Below are 20,634 nucleotides of genomic sequence, written 5' to 3'. Positions count from 1 at the left end.
ATGCCAGTAAAACATGTATAAAGGATGTGCAGTAAGCCATCAGTTTTTTTTTAAGGATTTTTTATATATAAAATAACAAGTACTGTACTGTACTGTACTGTTTTTGCATTCAAAGGTGTTAGTTTTCAAATGCATCATATTATTGTTTTTCATTTACCGGGCATCCCTACATCTATTGTCAGATGTCCTTAATAATCGATTTAATGAAGAAATAGATATTTTTTTTTATGATTAAAGGATTAGTGTAAGAGATATTTACCCATTTATCAAAGTTTCTTTCTAGTAAGTTACTGTACTGATATTTTAGTCAAAATGTGTAATTTATCTTTCTCTTTACTTGCCATCAGAGGAGTGATAAAGGTTAGTTTATTTTATTTTATATATTTATTTTATTTTATTTCTTTTTTTACATAAAAACTGTACTGTACTGTAATTGCAATGTAACTTTGAATATGTCTACCATTGAAATTGTTGAGTACTGTACTGTAATTAGAAAAATTACCATTTAATATTATCCCTTTCTACTTGCAGAACAATGATCAAACGAGCACAAGGAAGAAAAAAATTTGGCATCAAGAATTTCAAAACTCGTTTCTTCAGACTAACAACTCACAGTCTCTCATATTCTAAGACAGAAGGTTAGCTCCTAAGATTTTTTTCTTATAATACTTAAACTCCCTGTAAATTTAGATGAGGTTTGTGTAAGTCTTCTTTATTTGTTAAATAGAAACCTGTGTTGGATTTCATGAATGGATGGATGGTGATAACTCAACATCCCCTTTTAATGAAAATGGCTCAACATGTAACTAATTTCTGGCCAAATTTCATGGTAAAAAAAATGGAGAAACTGTAGTTTTGCATCTTATACAGTATTCATTTATTTTTAGGTGGAACCCCTTTATGTGCAATCCCTGTAGATGAGATCCTGGCAGTGGAAAGAGTACAGGAATCGTCGTTCAAAATAAAAAATATGTTCCAACTAGTTCAACCAAATAGGACACTCTACATCCAGGTAATTATTATGCAATTCATATTTTTACTTGGATAATTATAAATATGGAAGCAGAATTTTAAGTTTTCACATTTTAAGTCTTTGGATCGGGGTTTTCTAAGAAACTAACTTGGTTGAATCAGGGGTTTGCTGAATTTGCTTTATATACTGAAAGTCAGCATTGAAAATACTTTTCTTTAGGCAACGAACTGTGTGGAAGAGAAGGAGTGGCTGGATCTCCTTACTAAAGTGTGCCAGTATAACAGCCATCGCTTGAAACAGTATCATCCAGGAGCATATATCAACTCCATTTGGCTATGGTAAGTGGCATTGTTTTTTGTTTGTTTTTACCATACACATGTATATTCACAAGCAATCAATTAAATTATATTTAAAGGTTAATAGAGCAGCTTGTTGCATTATACTAGTTAGTGTGGGTTGGCCAATTTAAACAAAATGATTTAGACCAAACATATAAAGCATTTTCTTTTTTGATCCTTGCCTTTTTCAATAGTTTTGATAAGTTTTTGTTGTTTTTTTATTATTTCCAGATGATTTTAATAATTATAGTAGATTTCAATTACCACTGATACTAAAAGGAGTCACTATTAAATTTGAAGTCATTGATACAAGGGGAGCCAAGTTGCCACTGTCCTTCTCTTTTTCTCTAACTACTTAAATGATTTCTTTAAAACTTTTGACTGTAAAAGTAAAGTATTCCTTATATGGTATAGGGTATTCATACTTTGTTGTTAATGCAGGCCATGATTCAAGAATCTCATTATATTGCATTTTTTAATTCCCATTTTGTTATCAATATGCCATGTTATGAAGTATGTAATGACATGAAATTTTTATTGTCATAGATTGTTGTTTGTGCAGATGACATTAATATATATTGCACTCAATCACCAGCTGCAAGTCCACAAGTGAACATGCCCCAGGCTGTAGTGCTGTTTCAAACTATTTGGAATGTGACCTAAAAATTCACATAGACAGTGATCGAGAAATGGAGCGACTGCGTTCAGTGCTGATGGAAAATATGGCCAGCTTAGAAAAGCTACTCAGTATGTATCTAGAATATTCATTCCTAGTTGTATAAGAAAACCAAAGTCCCTCTTTATGTCTATTTATTATGTTTAGTCATCTCTTACATTTTTGTTGTGTAGATCAAGAGGTACAGAAAACTCAGTCATTGGGGAATTGATTGAGGTGTGTCATGTACTAGAAATTAACAGGAAAAGGGTAAGACTGTACAGATATTCACTGATTTACGTCGTGCCAAACAGCGTCGTTTCTATATAAAGTTGTTTGATAATTAGGGAACAATGTTTGATATTTTGCAAAATTCTGATACAGGTATCCCTCAAGATATGATTGAGTTATGTTAGAAAAAGCAAAATTGTTGGATGAAATTTTGTATTAGATTGATACACATGTAGTAAAAATAGACTGTTTCCCTAATGACAAAAATGATCCACTATCATTCCCCAAAAACACAAAATCAGCTCACAAACAAGAACAAAACCTTCATAACTAATGGTAAATAGTACACAACTACTCTAATTTACTACCTAACACTTGGAAAAAATAAAGTTTAACTTTAGTACATTTCCTTATGGGAGGGCATAATACGTACGACCCACGGAGGAGGTTCAAAGTTGTCCCCGGTGACTGCCAGGCTAAGCTGTTGAATGTGTCACTCCGACCTTAGGATGGCTTGCATGTGGAAGAACTTATTCTTTGTACATAAAATAATATATAATGTATCAGTAAATGTGAGAAATAGTTAAAAGGACAGAAAAATACTGCATTGTCATTTGGCAATTTTGTCATTAACATGAGACAGCAGATCTGGAGCAGGTCTAGGAATATCAAAGGGGGGATGTGTCCAAAAAGTTGTGGGTGGGGGAACATGGTGAGTGCAGCAAGCCCACCCAGCTGGGAAGTTTTGGCCAGGTGCTATAAGCCTCTTCCCCCCCCAGAATTTTATTTATTTTTTTAATCGTCCAATATCATGGGCATTTTGAAGCTATGTACACTTGATATTAGGAGATATTCTGATGTCAGTAGTAGTTACATTTTACAATATAAAAATGCCTGAGTACAATACCACATTAAAGTATAAGTATTGGAATTTTCTGATGAAAAGAGGGGGGGAGGGGTTGTCTGGACCCCCAGGTCTCCTGCAGAGCCGTGAGAGAACCTCACTCTCTCCACTTTTTTGTGCTAACTCCCACACATGTAATACAGGTTGACAATCCCTAATCCGAAATTCCAAAAACCGAGAACCTCTGAAGACTGAAAGTTTTTCAGTGGAGCAAAATATATGAATACTTTTTTTTTTTTTTTTTACAGGGATCAGCCCACCCGGGCACAGGTCACCGACCCACGTTGAGGCCTGGGGGGCGAAAATGTAATAATAATTCACAGTAAATAAAATTTATAATAAAAGATTACAAAAATAAAATAATAACAATAGTAATAATATTATTAATAAAATAATAATGATAATAATAAAGAACTGCAAGAATGGAAAAAATATCACAAGTGAGAAACACGACCAATATCTATGAATTATTACAGGCATCCCCCGCGTTACGGAAGGGTTGCGTCCCTGGAAAATTGACCGTATCACGAAATTCCGTAAAGCAAAACCTATTTTTCCATTGACTTCCATTATAAAACTGGAGATGCGTTCCTAAGGAATTTTTTTGGCCCCAAAAAAGTAATTCAAGCACTTTATGAATGAAAATAAACATTTATAAACACATACAATACAGTACATTAAATAATTTATGATATACCTTCTTAAAACATCAAGTTTAATATCCAATGTAATGCCTTTGCGGCTTATTTTTGCACTACTGCGGTCACTTCCACTTGATGGCCTCTTTCCAGTCATCTTGAATAAGGGTAATGCACTGTACTGTACTTACTGTATGTTTGTAAAAGTTAAATCCAACTGCTGGGGCGAGAAACATTCGCGCACACTGGATGTAAAAAATGGAGTGACTCCTCGTGGCTGTGACAAACACCAAGAAATCCACACCAAACAAATTATAATTTTTAACAAAAATTTTTTATTTTATTTTGCATTTTTTTTTTTTTTTTTAAATTGTTAAAATTTACCCCAATTTCCGTAAGGGCAGATTTACGGGCCGTATCGCAAAATTACTGGTCATAATTTACAAATTCTGCAACCCGGGGTTCCGTAACGCTGGGGATGCCTGTATTATTATTATTATTACTAATATTATTATTACAGTCTCATCCCCCAGGCCCCAATGTGGGTCAGTAACCTGTGCCCGGGTGGGCTGATCCCTGTAAAAAAAATAAATAAAAAAGAAAATTCTGAAATCCGAAAAATTCCGAAATCCGAATTACATCTGGCCCCAAGGATTTCGGATAAGGGATTGTCAACCTGTAAATGTTTAATCCCTCTTATGTTTTTGATTTAATGAAAATTTTTCTTCTTCACATTCTGTATGAAGGATTGTGTGTGCATGTAACAGAGTAAAGAAGAAAAAAAGAAAATTATGTATATCTACCAGAAAATATGAGTTGAAAAATAACAATAATGCAGCTCACATCTTGCCCAAGAACCTGGTGCTGAACCACCACCTGCTCCCATGATTCAAGCTAACTCCAGGAATGTAATGTTTATTCTCTATGTTTTTGTCATTATAATAATCATTTCTTAAACCCTCTCACACATATTGACGTGATTCACGTTGTATTTGTGATAAGACCAGATCAACTTCACTGTGACGCAAATCGAGTCGCCAAACTTTAAAAAATTTGCCAAAAATTAAGTTTTCAACAGAATTACGTCAAATTTTGATGCGTCATAGTAACAAGTAAGTTCTATCAAATAAACTAAATACCACTCTCGAGGCCCATAGGAAGGGAAGATCAGAACAATAAGTGCGCAGTATTATCTCCGCAGTCAGACCATGAGTGTGAACAGTGTCCATTTAAATTTCCATAACTCTGTGCAGGCTGCCTCAACTCCAACTGGAATTCAGTGCTTACCCAACTCCTGAAATAATTTATTTTTGGTGTTAGAGAAGTAAAGTGAAGTGATGGTTGTGTAATGTAATATTTTTTCCCTATTTACAGGGAAAGTGTTTAGTTTTCAAAAGCCGCTACCGTATCAGGCTATACAACCTCGTTATGGTGACAATGTCTCGAAAAAAGTTTCTGAAAGAGGATGATTTTCTAGACTTACATGAAATTTATCAATACCATTCTCTCTATAATAGAGTTACCTTAATCCTCTTCACCACTGATTGGCTCATTAGCCGCTTGGGTGATCGGTCACATATCTGTTATGCACTGTTGGCAAATACTGGGCATGCACCGGCTCCTGAATGTATCTGAACCTGCTCCAGTGCTTGTCAAATCTTGAAAAAGCTCACACTCGGTGCCATCACAACACTCTCTGGCAGATTATTCCAAGAGTTCACAACTCTCACTCCGAAAAAGTTACACCTCAGTTTTCTGGGCTTGCGGCTTCTTCAACCTTGAGCTGTGACCCCCTGTGGGGCAAGAGTCCTCCAGCTCCAGGTAAGGGCACTTGACTGAGTAGTGCCCTTTGAGATGCTTATACACCTCAATTAGGTCTCCCCTTGCCTGTCTGTAGTGTAAGTTAAGCAAGTTCAGGCACTCCAATCTCTCATGGTAGCTGAGGTGCTGTAGTGCAGGCATCAGTCTGGTGGCCCTCTTTTGGACATTTTCAATCAACTGACAGTCCCTAGCACATCTTAGGGACCAGATGAGGAAGCACTTCTCTCATGAAGATTGTTACGAGGGACGGACCGTCTAGATATCTGAACGACCTTCTTATAAGACCTAACAATTTAGTTGCCTGATTTACCTTCTTCTCGCAATGGCCCGAGAACTTCAGCTCATTGTCAACATAAACACCTAGGTTATTTTCACATTCAGTGTCAATTAATACAGTTTCTCCGTCCCGGTGGGACATATGATACGCCTCTTTACTGTTGGTACGTCCCGGGTGTATCCTCTTACACTTCATGACATTGAATCTTAGCAGCCATTTCTTCGACCATTCTTGGAGCTCACAGAAATCCTTCTGCAGTTCTTCACAGTCTGCTTGGTTATTAATTTACCGAAATAACTTGGCTTCATCGGCAAACATTTGTATGGCGGAGTGTACAGCGTCAAGCATATCATTTAAGAAGCAAACAAACAACAGCGGACCCAATACACTGCCCTGTGGTACCCCGCTTGTGACGGGTACACATGATGATTTTGTGCCATTAATCACCACACACTGCTTGCAGTCATGGAGAAAGCCTCTGATCCATGCTAGGATATTTCCCAGAATCCCGTACCCTTCCAGTTTTATTTTTTTGTCTTTCATGGGGTACACTGTGAAAAGCCTTGGCAAAATCTATGTACAGTCTCTCCTCGACTTACGACAACCCGGACATACGACCGCCGTGGTCGTATAAAATATTTTTAAATTAAGTATTTTCTGGCTCAGTGGTCCCTCGGTTAACGAGCACAATTTGTTCTAGAAGGTTGCTCGTTAACCGAAAAATTCATTAACCGAAACCATTGTTTCAATGGGTTTTTTGGTAATTGGTTCCAGCTCACCGAAAATTGCCTAAAGTCAACAAAAAAGGTAGTAAAGTACACTTACTTTGTGGTGCGTATGTAGAAGGCTCCTGGATGATGATGATGATGGGAATTAGAATGAGGGTGGAGGAGAAGGGAGAAGAGAAGGCATTGGGGTGGAAGAGAAGTCACCCCATGGCACCATTTCACCCATAAAATTTTAGTTCGCTTGGTGTAATTCAAGATTATTTTCTTTAAATCAACACTGCACTGCATTATGTATTGTCAATATGTAAAAAAAATTTCAAAATGACCAATAATTTGACTGGAAACACAAAAAAAAACATTTATGTTGAAGAGAGTCTGAAGCAAGATGTTACCTCCACTGAAAAGACACAGAGACTGACACCTGTATGGTGTGTTGACAGGCTGTTTGGCCCCCAAAAAACTAGTTTCCCTGTACTTAAATTATGTTAAATAATTGTTAAAATTACTAAAAAAAATTTAATACAAGACTTTTAAAATTATTGAATAGTACAAACTTCTTGATATTTACTAAAATAGTAAGGAATTTAAGCCCTAGAACCGATTACTGTATTGACGGACTAATACTACAGCTTGTGGGCAGCCAAATGCAGGCGAAAACATGTTGGGAAAAATTCGTAAGGAATTCGTTAATCGAGGGAATGCTCGTTAGCCGTAGTTAACCGAGGGATCATTGTACTGTACCGAGTTAGTGATCGCGTTGTGTACTGACAAAAAAAAATTTTGTAATTCCCTTTAAAATGGCTGGCAAGTGTAAAAGTGAGAGTTCTCATGGTGCTGAGAAGAAAAAGAGACGCCCATTTTAGAATTTCTGTGTATTATTTTCGCATTTTCGACTTACGACCGGTCGTCTGGATGGAACCCCGTCGTAAGTCGAGGAGAGACTGTACACTTTGTACAGTAAAAGTAATCAACATTGAAAAATGAATAAAGTGTTACTGTGCACTTACCTTTAATGTAGTCAGTTGAATGCACACAGGTCCTCAATAATTTTTTAATTAAGCACGGAGACTACATTAATTGGATGAAGCTGAGGAGGAGACAGGGCTGGGTGGGTCATCAAGTTCGCTTTCTTCAGACAGGCTAACATACTTGCTTGTTGAAGGTATTGGATCATCTTTAGGGAGTGAAGAGGCAGCAGTGGTGGGGCGTGAGGAGACAACAGTGGGGGACTTCTTAAAAAGTATGTCCAATTTAGACTGCACAGTTTGCCTTTTCTTTTCATTGTAAATCTCCCTGTAGCAAGCAAGTGCATCTTGGATCAGTCTGTCAACTTTTGCAAAATGCTCAACATTTTGATCCATTTATTCAAATATTTGCATCCCCTTATTAATAGTAGCAAATGCCTCTGCCAGTTGTTTCACTGAAAACTTTTAGGGGTGCAGGTTCTTCTACATTTTGTCTGTCTTCTTCCTCTGCAATTTTCTGTGCATCCAGTTCAATAAGATCCTCGTTACTTAGCTCTTCTGCTACACTTTCCACCAACTGCTCAACATCTTCATTATCAATTTCTAACTCCAGCTGTTGACCCATCTGCACTGTTTTGTTACTAATCTCAGAAATTGCTTCATCTTCATTAAATCCTTTGAAACTGTTCACATATCTTTTCAGAACATTCTTTCACATTCCATTCATGCACTGACCTGTAACCTCATCCCATGCTGTAGCTATTTTCTTTGCACATTGCAAAATGTTGTAGTCCTTCCAAAACTCTCCGAGCGTTTTCTCATTTTCAGTAGCAGCAATAGCCTGAGCGAAGGTCGTACGTAAATAATACGCTTTAAAAGCAGCAATAGCACCTTGATCCATGGGTTGGATGATAGAGGTAGTGTTAGGTGGAAGGTAGACTACCTTAACATCAGGGTGCAGGTCGTCCAAGTGTGGTGGGTGTCCCGGAGTATTATCTAAAATTAATAAAATCTTGAATGCAACCCCTTGTTGCAGACAATACTCCTTGGCTCATGGAATGAAACAACTCAGGAACCAATCCTCAAGCAATGCTAGGGTTATCCATGCTTTCTTATTACTGCGATAAAACACTGGCAGTGTGTGTTTGCTGACATTTTTAAAAGCCCTTGGGTTCTCTGAATGATATATCATGAAGGGTTTTACCTTAAAACCAGCTGCATTCCCTCCCAACAAAAGTGTGATTCGGTCCGTAAATGCCTTGAATCCCGGCATGGTTTTCACTTCTTTGTGGATGTATGTCCGTTCTGGCATGCGCTTCCAGAATAAGCCAGTTTCATCCACATTAAATATTTGCTCAGGCAAATAATTTCCCACCACAATGACACTATCTATCTCCTTAAAAGCTTCAGCAGCACCCACATCAGCACTTGCTACCTCTCCACTCACCTTTACACTGTGCAAACTGTAACGTTTCTTAAACCTTTGGAACCACCCATGACTTCTGTGAAGTTTTGGTCACACTCATCTCCTGCCTGCTCTTTCAGGCTTTCGAAAAGGCTTCTTGCCTTAGCCTGTATGGTTAGAAGGCTTAAGGGTACACGCTTTTGCAGCTGATCTTCCATCCACATCACAAATAATTTTTCCATCTCATGAAGAGGACCTTGTCTTTTTTTCATTATTATTGTTTCCTTTATAGGTGCTGATCCTTTCACTACCTCACAGATTCGTTCCTTGTCCTTCAAAATTATTGATATCGTCTATTGAGAGAAGCCAAGGTCGCGTGAAGTGTTTGCTACCATTTTTCCATTTTCGTATTGCATTATTTTCATTTTCATCTCAAAAGTAATTGACTGTCTCTTTTTCTTCTCATTACCACGAGAACTCTCACTTTTACGCTTACCAGCCATTTTAAAGGGAATTACAAACGAAAATTTTGTCAGTATACAGCGCGATCACCAACAACAACAACAACGATGACCAAACACCAACTGAGTGGGCTACGGCATGGATGCTGTACACCACGAGGCAGCCCAGCCCACGCTGTCGTACGGGGTCACATTACGACCAAACGTTTCGGGACTCGAAAATACGTAATGTGAATAATATTTTATACGACCATGGCGGCTGTATGTCCGGGTTGCCGTAAGTCTAGGAGAGACTGTAGGCACAATTTCAGTCCTTGAGAAAGCACACACACAAAAGAAAGAAAAATTCTTTGTGGCACAAATAATACAACTTGGTTACTGCTGGCAATGGTACCTTAATTACTAGCTCCAATTTGTTCTTAACTTCAAATTATTTACAACCTCCTCGGCGGTCACTGATGTCGCTGTGAACTGTCTTAACTAAAGTCACAGTACTACACTCTCTAGTTGGCCTTTGGATGGTCAATCACAGCCATGAGCACAACTCAAAAAATAAAAAAAATAAATCGTGTCATATGGCAATGATTTTATGGTCGTAAGCCTCCCGGCCTAGCGTTGTAGGCTGCTGTACCTCTAGTCGGTGGAGAGTGAATTTTCAAATATACAAATGCGACTAACAATAAAAGTCCTACATCAATTTACACTTTCACATCACTAAGACGATCTTGATGCTCTTATGTAATCACTGTCCAATCTCTGGCACTCAACAACGAAGTCCCAAGTATCAACACGCTTTGTTACAGAGACGCAACACGATCCGACCCGCACATACCAGGTAACAGTGGACTACAAGATGCAATATAATTTATATCCATATAAAACATTGGCACAAAAATAATCGAAAAAGATAAAAAAAAGATTGTACCATTTGAGAATCATTTTTTGCAATTTTCTCAAAATCTGTTGGTTATATGAAAAATCTGATTACAGTACTGCATTGGGAAGCTCATAAAATTCTACTTCTAGCAGTGTATAATAATGGACTTAAAAAGCTGTTCAGACAATTTTGAGCTAGGAGGTTGTGAACATGTTGGTGTGTACTTTTTTCATGTTTATTAGAAGTGATGTTTTTTATTTTTTTTATTTTTTTTTTTTTTTAATATACAGGATTAGCCCACCAGGGCACAGGTCAGTGGCCCACATCAGGACCTGGGGGTGAAAATATAATAACACTAATAATAATAATTAAAAATTAATAAAAAATATGAAAAATATATGTAATAATAATAATAATAATAAAAATTAGAATATAGAACCGTAAATAAATACAAAAATCAAAAACAAAAGATCAATAGTGAAAAACGATATACTGTATATATGTTGTGTTGTCAAAGTAAGAGAAACAATTGAGACCCCGCAATTGTGTGTAAATGAGGCAGAAATTCAGATCAGCAACCTGGGACTTGGTCACAATTTTGTGATGCCATATGGCAGCAGGGTTTACCGTTACACCACACATTATGCTTCCAATATCTTCCCAGGCGGTAGTACCTCCCTGTTTGATAGCTGCCTACTACTTATATACTATACAGTACTTGGTTTTTTTTTTTTATGTTGCAGAGCAGTTAGTTATAAAGCCAAAGATATAAGATTTATGCCAATAAAAATAAGTTTTAGGGGAAAATTGATAAAGCAAAATAACTACAGTACAGTATAGTCTGGATTTACGCGGTTTTTGTTTACGCATTTGGTCATTTACGCGGTGCCTTGCCAGAATGAAAATGTTTTAATTACGCTGTAAATTTGGTCATTTACGCAACGAACAGCTGGAGACGTCCAGACCGCCTCGCCATTTTTTTCCCACGAGGTCCATTCTTGACCATACGCGGGAAGTGCCACTCTTACATTATCGCTGACGTCATATGACGTATCGGACTGTGATTGGGCCACGCATCCTTACTGCCCACGCATTCCCTCCGCCGCTAGCTGTGATTGGGCCACGCATCCTTACTGCCCACGCATTCCCTCCGCCGCTAGCTGTGATTGGTCTAATGTAACATGACGTGCCCTGCCACCAGAGGGTAGAAGTCGCTGACCTAGTCAGGCCTGTCTCATTGTTCTCAGTCCGCGTATACAGTTCTCTCTTGTGCCCTCTATTCCCCTCACAATGGCTTCCCGGGACCCCCACCACCCAAGAAAAACCTTGAATTACCTGGACCAAGCCAAGATAATGTGAAGGAAATCATCGAGTTGGGGGAGAAAATTAAGCTCGTCCTTGACAACGACCCAGACAAGCATCGGTATGAAGTGTCTAATAACCTTCTGTCGAAAGTTATGGAGCCGTATATCCAGGTCTATCACGACAACATCAATGCTAGTCGTCAACGTAATCTTGAGGACTTCCTCGCCCGCAACCCACCACAACCACAGTCAGCCCAAGTCAGTGATAGTGACAGTGTGGATATGGACTTTGAGGGGTTTGTCAGGGAGGCCCTGCAAACCTCTGCGAGTAGTGAAAGTGATTCACTGGAGGGCAACTAATCTGCCCTCTGCCTCGGAACCAGTCGCCATCCACGTGTACCGACCCAGCTTTTCTACTAACGTAAGTGTTAAACAACCTAATATTATTGAAAGTTCTCTTAATTATTAATTGTGTGTGCATACCATCATAAAATTAAGATGTTATTTTTACTACAACGTACGTATTGTCGGAAAAAGTGGAGTTTGGGGGTCGGCCCAGTCTCTATTTCAATTAATCCCATATGTTCTGTTATTTCATTTATGCGTTTCTCGTTTTATGCGGGCCTCCACTGGTTCAATTGACCACGTAAATGCAGACTATACTGTATAATAACTCCTACCTCAGCCTGGTAAGGAGCTGTGGCTGCCACAGCTGACTCCTGGGGATGTGTGATTTGAATTTATACCGGGACCCAAATTCATATAAGGAGGGAAAGCTTTCATAATACGAAATAGTGGTGTCACTAGGAAGTTCATACAAGTTAATTTTTGTACCTGTGACGTTCGTATCTTGAGGGATACCTGTATAATGTCATTTTGAATCTCGCATATGGTACCAGTATAGGGCCCACCTCACCCACACATTCCCAGCCCTCCAAAATTCAGTCTTACACTTTCTTCCTTCTTTACAACAGCTGTGCTGATCCATAAATTATTTTTTAGGCCAACATTAAAAAATTTATATATACCTGTATATTATAAATCACCATGCATGGTAAACATCCTGCAAACAGTCCTGCTGGTATTGTACCCAAGAAATCTTGTCTTTCTATCCATCAGTTTAGATGTGAAAATTGAAGAAGGTGTGGAGTCTGGAGAGAAACAGTCTGGGGGATGAGTTAGTGCCTCGGAGGACAGAGGCAGAGGAGAGACAGGCTGGGGAGGAGAGGGACCTTGACAGTGATGCCGCAGAGGAAAGCAATATGCCTTTAGACGTACAGAGTATTAACAATTTTTGAAATATTGGGAAAAATTTTTGATTATGAGGTATTTAAAAATTTGTATGATGCACATGTCGCCATGGATGCGACTGCCTGCCTCAGTGTAAACAAGTATACCATGCAAAATATTGTTACATGTACCAGTCTTTGTTACTTTTTTGTGCACAGTATATTCTCAGATTTTTCTGTTTAATTGAAAGGTATTTATAATTTCTGCAGATGTATGTGAAAGTGCCACCATTTATGGAACTCCACAAGAAGTTGCTGTTGGGGGTATTGTATTGGACAATCCAACTGTGTCTTTGAAGTCCCTCAGTTCAGTTATTACTAGTGTTACACAATTACAACAGGAGCATCGTGATCACCAGCGAAGACTTCTACGTACCTTAAGATATGGATCAAAGTAAGTTGGAAAATGAAAATAAGTAATTTATTTATTTTATTGTGAATGGGATCATCCATTGAAAATGTCAACCTGAGAGCCAGAACTGAAAATTCACCAAAATTAATAAATTGTGTGTTTTGAAAGCATTCAAAAGAAAAAATCTCTAACAGCCAAAAAAACAGCTATAATCAAAATTGTCACATCATGTAACAGAAGAAACAGAACTACCTAAAATTTTGCATTTACCATCATTATTTGCCAAAGTATCTATAGGTCGAGGCTTTTTTTTAAATGGTACAGAATGACAAGGATCCTGTTGTATTGTAAACACTGCTAGAATGTTTAATTATCTTGTGTACTTTTTCATTGACATGTGCTTGAAATGTGTGTAGAGGGATCCCCATAAATTCGTGGAGTTAGGTTCTCAAAATGGCCGCGAATCGCCAAATCCGCAAATAACATTTGCGGACCGGGAGGGGGTGGGGGGTATATTTTTACTTGTGTACAAAGAAATGTACAGGGGGTATATTACCTTTATGTTTCTGGTCTTAGGAAAAATTTTTCTTTTACCTGTGGTATTGTATATGTGTGCGTGTGTTTGTAGACACACACACACACACACACACAAAACACATACAAATAAATAAATATTTGGAAAATCCTCTCACAAATAATCAGAAACAATTTTATTAAAAATGTGACAGTCTACCCTCAAGTCCGTGCTCTATTACATACTTTATTAATAGAGCATGGACTTGAGGGCAGACTCACATTTTTAATAAATTTTTTTCTGATTATTTGTCAGGATTTTCCAAATATTATTTATTTGTATGTGTTTTGTGTGTGTGTGTATTGTCTCTAGAACAAATAGCTCCCTGTCCCAGCCGCGAAAATGCGGGCAACTTTAAAACTAACCACAGACATTCTTGGGTACATCCAGGGTGTCATCCGCGTATAGCCTAGAATTAAAAATCCACAAACTTGGGGGAATACTATACAGTACTGTAGTTCCAAAGTAATGGACCTCTTTTTTTTTTCTTTTCTTTTTTATCCCAATACAAAGCTTATTTAGATTAAGTCCAATTAATTTTATATTATAAATAAGTTCCTATTAACATACTAACGTGACCCTAGAATGTTCTCTCTGGAGCTTTGCGATCCCACAAAGACCCGTGAAGTTTGTTACATGTTAAGCGTGAGGTATCGTTATCACTGCAGTAGCAACGACCCTCGTGCACTTGTTCGTGTTTTTGTGCCATGATTGAAAATATCAATCAGCAAATGTTACAGGTTTGTGTGCTACAATATATTGTATAAGTTATCTCCAGTCATAATTAATGTCAAAGAAATGGTAATTGCTTGGCAACATCCCTTATGTTTTCCTGTAACAAAACCTCAGTCACATTTTCCTCAGTAATTTCAAAACTACAATGACTAATCTAATTTACCAGGTAAGGTCATGAACTGTATTCGTTGACTTACTACTAATATGAAGCACTCTTGAGTGAATCCGTCAATTCACAGAAATGAGGAAATGAACACTTGGGATTAACTAGATGGGCAGTGTAACGATAAAGACCCTCACAGTAACATTTGAAATTAAATATAAAATCATATTATAACACAGGGACATTCTGATTAGTGGCATGATATAACTCTAAGTGTTAGTAATATATGCTATAAGAGGCATTTGATTATACTGTACTGTACAGTAGTTATACTTTAGCAATATAACTGGAATACATGAATAAGTTGTAACGAACCTCACAATGGAATGATCCAATGGTATTTTCTGTAGGTTGGCAGACTGGGTTTTTTGGGGGGTAGGGGTTAGCAAATGATGTTAAAGCATTTCAAGGAAGTTGTAACCTGTATTGAATGAAAACCAATGGTGGGGCAAATGTATAGATAGGACATTCATTTGGATGGAACATTCATCAGACATACAGGTTTATGTAAAGATGACTGGACATGCCTCCCATTCCTAGTAAATTGAATTAGTGGGAATGTGAGAATCGGACAATGATTCACGTACTGAAGCAAGAGTAGTAGTGATGCTGAAATGTGTTTTAGAATATAGATGAATATTAATAAATTGTATATGTAATGAAAAATCCATTAAATGTACTTGTGGATGTTGAGATCATATGTACATGTGGGATTTATGGTGAATGGTAAGTTTATGAATAGTATTTATCATTGTGTTAAAGAGTTTTAGGACCAGATCAATTTGTACAGTACTTTCAAATGCTGTATACTGTACTGTAGTTGGGGTTTAGGTTGGAAAATCACTGTCGGCTATTCTTCAGGAGGGTTTGGCATGATTTGATACTTTTCTCTTGGACTGGAACAAGTGGGGTCAGATTTAATTGTTGCCACCTCCCTGTCAGATCTTTTAGGTTCCCTCAAATCTGCAGCAGTTTTAAAGGGTTACTAGCCCCTTATTGGTTAAGTTTGATTTAGTTTTCTTTCTCATTCAAATCCTGATCAAATATTTTTTCTGACCTGATTCGGAGAGTAGATAAAGATCATAAGCATTTTGTAATGTCAAAAAAAAATTCCAATCAACAACTGGCGACATTTTGTACATGGAAACTTCTTACACTGGATTTTGCACTTCATTCTGATCACTTTCAGAAGGAATTTTCTTTGATACTATATTATCAAGAGACACTGGGAGTGACAAATTATTTATACATTAAATCAAAGGTGAATTTATTCTGTTACTCAGGTTTTTGGCAGGCACATCCATGAATGATTTCAGGATCAAATCCTCTAATATAGTATATACTGTACTAATTTTGTAGTATTTTGCACATGCACATGTTCCACCTCATATGGCTAGGAAATGAATGTGATTGATAGACTCTATAACTTTTGAAAAACTCTACATATTAGACATAAGAAATTTGGAGGAACAATTGTAAAGTGGTTTTTACAATTCATTCATCATTTCAAAGCAAGTGATACTACAGTATTAAATATTTACAACTATTTTGTTCCTTGAGCAATCATTATTTCATTAGCAAACTAACTTGGTGATTTCAGATAATATTCATGCCATTAAAAATTTGGTGATATTCTTTCAGACAAGCCCCAATTGGTGATGACAACTACTTGCTTCTGGCTTCTAGTATTGCTAAGTTTGACTTGAACACCAGTGGAAGTGAAATGACTAATGCAGTACACAAAACCTCGAGTAGTCCCTGCTGACCTGAGGTGCATCCTGAATACAATTTTGTTGTTGACTGTTGTTGATTGCAACTCAATGTGTGTGTGTGTGTGTGTGTGTGTGTGTGAAACATATGATTATTCACCTCATCTGTGTTACTCATTTTCATGAGAGAAAGCAAATAATGCAGTCAGTTAAAAGTTTATGTATTGTATGATTGGATTGTTAACCAATTACATCTGCATAGTTCAGAATTTTTCTGCCAACTTAGAATCGCAATTCATTTCTAGGATTCATCAGATAGTTTTACTGATGACCTGGGTATGCTAATTGCACATTAGAATAGCTGTCTGATCAGTCTAAAAGTTATTAACAGTTAAAAGTACATTATTCGGATATTCATAGGAATTAACTTAAAGAGCTTGCCAAATGTGCTTCAAAATATTTAATGGTCTTTTTAAAGAAAAACCAATTGGTATTGGCTGACTCCAATGTCATTGGTTCGTTGGTAGTTAGGGAACTTGATAAGACTGGTCTAAAGTTTATGGTTGATTCAGATAGCATATTTCTTTGTTGTGAAATAGTACATGTGATACCCTATTCAAGTACAAAGAGTTAATTGCAGTTGCTATTTGTATTAAAAGAATCTTCTGAAAAATTGCAGTATATAACCTAAATTGAACTAAGAATTCATAGACAGTAAGATGAATGGTAATGAAAAGAGATGAATGGTAATGGATAAAAGTAAACTGTGTAGAATATATGTTAATAGACTTTTTGCTCTAAATAGGTTATACTTTGAGGCTATGACCAAGAATTTTTATATTTTAGTGTATAGATTAGCATAAAAGTTTGTTATTTAATTTTGTAAGTGATTAACTGGTAAAGGTTAACTATCCTTCCAGTCTAGTTAATGAAAGGAGTTCAGGGTGTGACATTGGTGTGACCAAAGTCATTAGCATATGAAATGTGAATGTTTGGGCTTAGCTTTCAAAAGGTTCCATTTGAGTCTGTTGCAACATGCCCTGAGCTGTTGTTGCATGGACTTTCAGATTTCTCTGAAATTAGCTCTCTACCTGTTTAGAAACATGATTTTATCTTGAAGAGCTAATATTTGTAAGAGATTAGGATTACATAGGGAAGTTTATAATGCACGCCAAAGACAAAATTATCTGGATTGAAAGGAACAAGGATTTTGTGATTTTGCATTGCTAGATACATTAGTGTACTTAAGTTGGGCCGAATAACAGTGGAGACTCAGAACTGTATACAGAAATATTTCCCTTTTCATATGACTTGCTCGTGCCTGATTCCAACACTTTTTAGAAATTAACAAATGCTGTGCTACTTTTCAAATTCATTTTTGTAAATATAATTATGTAGTAGAACTTTTGTATTCATAAATGCTAAAGAATTTCAAGTCACTTTGTGATATGTTTTGACTATATTGATAAGAATTTTTGCTTCATAATTTAGCCATTGATTTCAATCATTGTACTAAATGCAGCTATCAGTCCAAACAACTTATACAGTAGTACCCCGATTTACATGGTCAATTGAACCCACAGGGTACCGCGGAAAGTGAAATCCGCGTAAATGGAACAACAGAACATATGGGATTACTTCCGATAGAGACTGGCCCGACCCCCAAACTCCACTTTTTCCGACACAATACCTATGTTGTAGTAAAAATAACATCTAAATTTTATGATGGTATGCTCACACAATTAATATTTAAGAGAAATACAGTCGCCAGGTTAATGTCCATTCAAATAATAGACTCAAATCCCCCCCCCTCTTCCCAGCTCACTGGCCCCTATCTCTCTGAGAAATGATTGGGTGAAACACTAGATTTTAACGTTTAGTAATAAATAATACCTCAGACTAAAGTTAGGATAATATAATTGACATTTCTGGATTCCTTGCAGGTCAGGGAATATTTTGAATGTAAACTTCATATATTTTGCACAAAAGATAAAATACTTGCTTTGTGTAAACCAAATTATTACATTAGATCTAAAATTTGTATGTCTAATGCAAAATCCATGATGTTTATATTCAAAATGATTATCATATTGTAAGAATTCCAGCAATGTAAATTATATTCTGGTCCAGTAATTTGTATGAATTTTATGAGCTAAAACAAATATCTTCAGTTAAAAAAAAAATATTCTTCATGACACTATCTGTCAATCAAAGTACCCCAACTTGCCTCCCTACCAGAGAAATGTTTGGTGAAAAAGCTAATTTTAACTTTTAGTAACAAATAATACCTCAGACTAAAGTTAGGATAATATAATTGACATTGCTGGATTCCTTGTAAGACCAGGAACATTTTGAATATAAATGTCATATATTTTGCACAAAAGATAACATATTTACTCAGAGTAAACATTACATCTAAAATTTGTATGTCTAATGCAAAATCTATGATGTTTATATTCAAAATGATCATCAAATTGTAAGAATTCCAGCAATGTAAATTATATTCTGGCCGGGTAATTTGTATGAATTTTATGAGCTAAATAAAAAAAAAATATATATATACTTCACGCGTATATGGGTAGATGAACCGCGGAAAGTGAAAGTTCGGTTCTGGCGAGGCACCGCGTATGTGAGAAATCGCGTAAGTGAAACCGCGTAAAGCGGGGTAATACTGTACTTTACATGGGGTGAGGTTACTGTGGTGACCAGTCCCAAACTCCGTTCAAATTTTAAGGACCATAGTTATATTTTTATCAAATTCTGTCAAAATTTCATCTATTATAGTATACTTCCCATTTTTTAAGTTAATTAAGAAGTAAAGAATCCTTTTTGATTGCTCTAGTTGCAGAGAGAATCATACTAAGATGCCCATTTTTCTTGCATTTACTGAACTAATTTTATTTGAAGAAGTTGTACCACTCTATGGTTCCTTCAGTGTAAAGAGTGGTATTGCTTGCTCCCATATATGTTTAGCATACTTCAAGTTAAATGTTTGTTGTTCAGAGAGAATATATATATATATATATATATATATATATATATATATATATATATATATATATATATATATATATATATATATATATATATATATATATATATATATATATATATATATATATATATATATATATATATATATATATATAGATTTGCGAACACCTCCAGTTAACGTAATTTGGAGTTAACGAACTGCCTTCCATAAGAGATCTTCAGTCGGTTAGCGAAAAAAAAAAATTTGGTTAACAAAAGTTCTTCACGAACCGACCTCAACATCATTTTTACGCTTGCACTGACCGGAGCAACCAGCTTTAGTATCAGTCGCCAATACATTAATCGGTTCTGGGGCAAATTCTTACTATTTTAGTAAATATCAAGAAGTTTATACTATTCAATAATTTTAAAAGTATAATATTCAATTTTTTAGTCATTTTAACAATTATTGAACATAATTGAAGGTAAAGTGACTAGTTTAATGCACGGCATCCAGCCTCTTAACACAGCAAACAGGAGTTAGTCTCTCTCTGTTTTCACTGGAGGTAACATCTTGCTTGAGACTCTCTTCAACTAAACGCTTTTTTTCTGTGTTTCCAAGCAAATTATTGGTCATTTTGAAATATATTTTGCATATTGACAATATATAATGCAGTGCAGTGTTGATTTAAAGAAAATAATCTTGAATTACACCAGAGAGCTAAAATTTTATGGGTGAAATGGCACCATGGGGCGACTTCTCTTCCACCCCAATGCCTTCTCTTCTTCCTTCTCCTCCAGCCCCATTCTAAATCCCATCATCATCATCATCATCATCATCATCATCATCATCATCCTCCAGGAGCCTTCTACATACACACCTCAAAGTAAGTGAACTTTTCTACCATTTTTGTTGAATTTAGGAAATTTTCGGTGAGCTGTAACCAATTACCCAAAAACCCATTGAAACAATGGTTTCGGTTAACGAACTTTTCGGTTAACGAACGACCTTCTGGAACGGATTGAGTTCGTTAACGGAGGGGTCACTGTATATATATATATATATATATATATAATATATATATATATATATATATATATATATATATATATATATATATATATATATATATATATATATATATATATATATATATATATATATATATATATATATATATATATATATCTAATTTTTTTTTTTTTTTTTTTTTCAAACCAACCATTTATGATGGTAAGATGGAGAAGAGAATAATATAATA

General features: G+C 36.2%; 1 protein-coding gene across 1 annotated transcript in view; it reads left to right on the top strand.

Moving 5' to 3' along the window:
* The window catches only part of LOC121858348 (ras GTPase-activating protein 3-like), a 40,888-nt gene extending 22,852 nt beyond the window's left edge, over positions 1-18,036 (top strand). Inside the window, exons 14-19 of the mRNA XM_042354772.1 lie at positions 532-638; positions 888-1,012; positions 1,193-1,311; positions 1,907-2,058; positions 13,077-13,260; positions 16,332-18,036. Of these exons, the coding sequence (XP_042210706.1) occupies positions 532-638; positions 888-1,012; positions 1,193-1,311; positions 1,907-2,058; positions 13,077-13,260; positions 16,332-16,455 (811 nt within the window). The 3' untranslated portion in view covers positions 16,456-18,036. The remainder of the gene's footprint in view (positions 1-531; positions 639-887; positions 1,013-1,192; positions 1,312-1,906; positions 2,059-13,076; positions 13,261-16,331) is intronic.
* The last annotated feature ends 2,598 nt before the right edge of the window (positions 18,037-20,634 follow it).

This window comes from Homarus americanus, unplaced genomic scaffold (genome assembly GCF_018991925.1).
Source record: "Homarus americanus isolate GMGI-L3 unplaced genomic scaffold, GMGI_Hamer_2.0 scaffold57980, whole genome shotgun sequence".
In the NCBI taxonomy this organism is placed as follows: Eukaryota; Metazoa; Arthropoda; class Malacostraca; order Decapoda; family Nephropidae; genus Homarus; species Homarus americanus.
The sequence above is the reverse complement of the archived record's forward strand: the minus strand, read 5'-3'. Positions and strand labels throughout refer to the sequence as shown.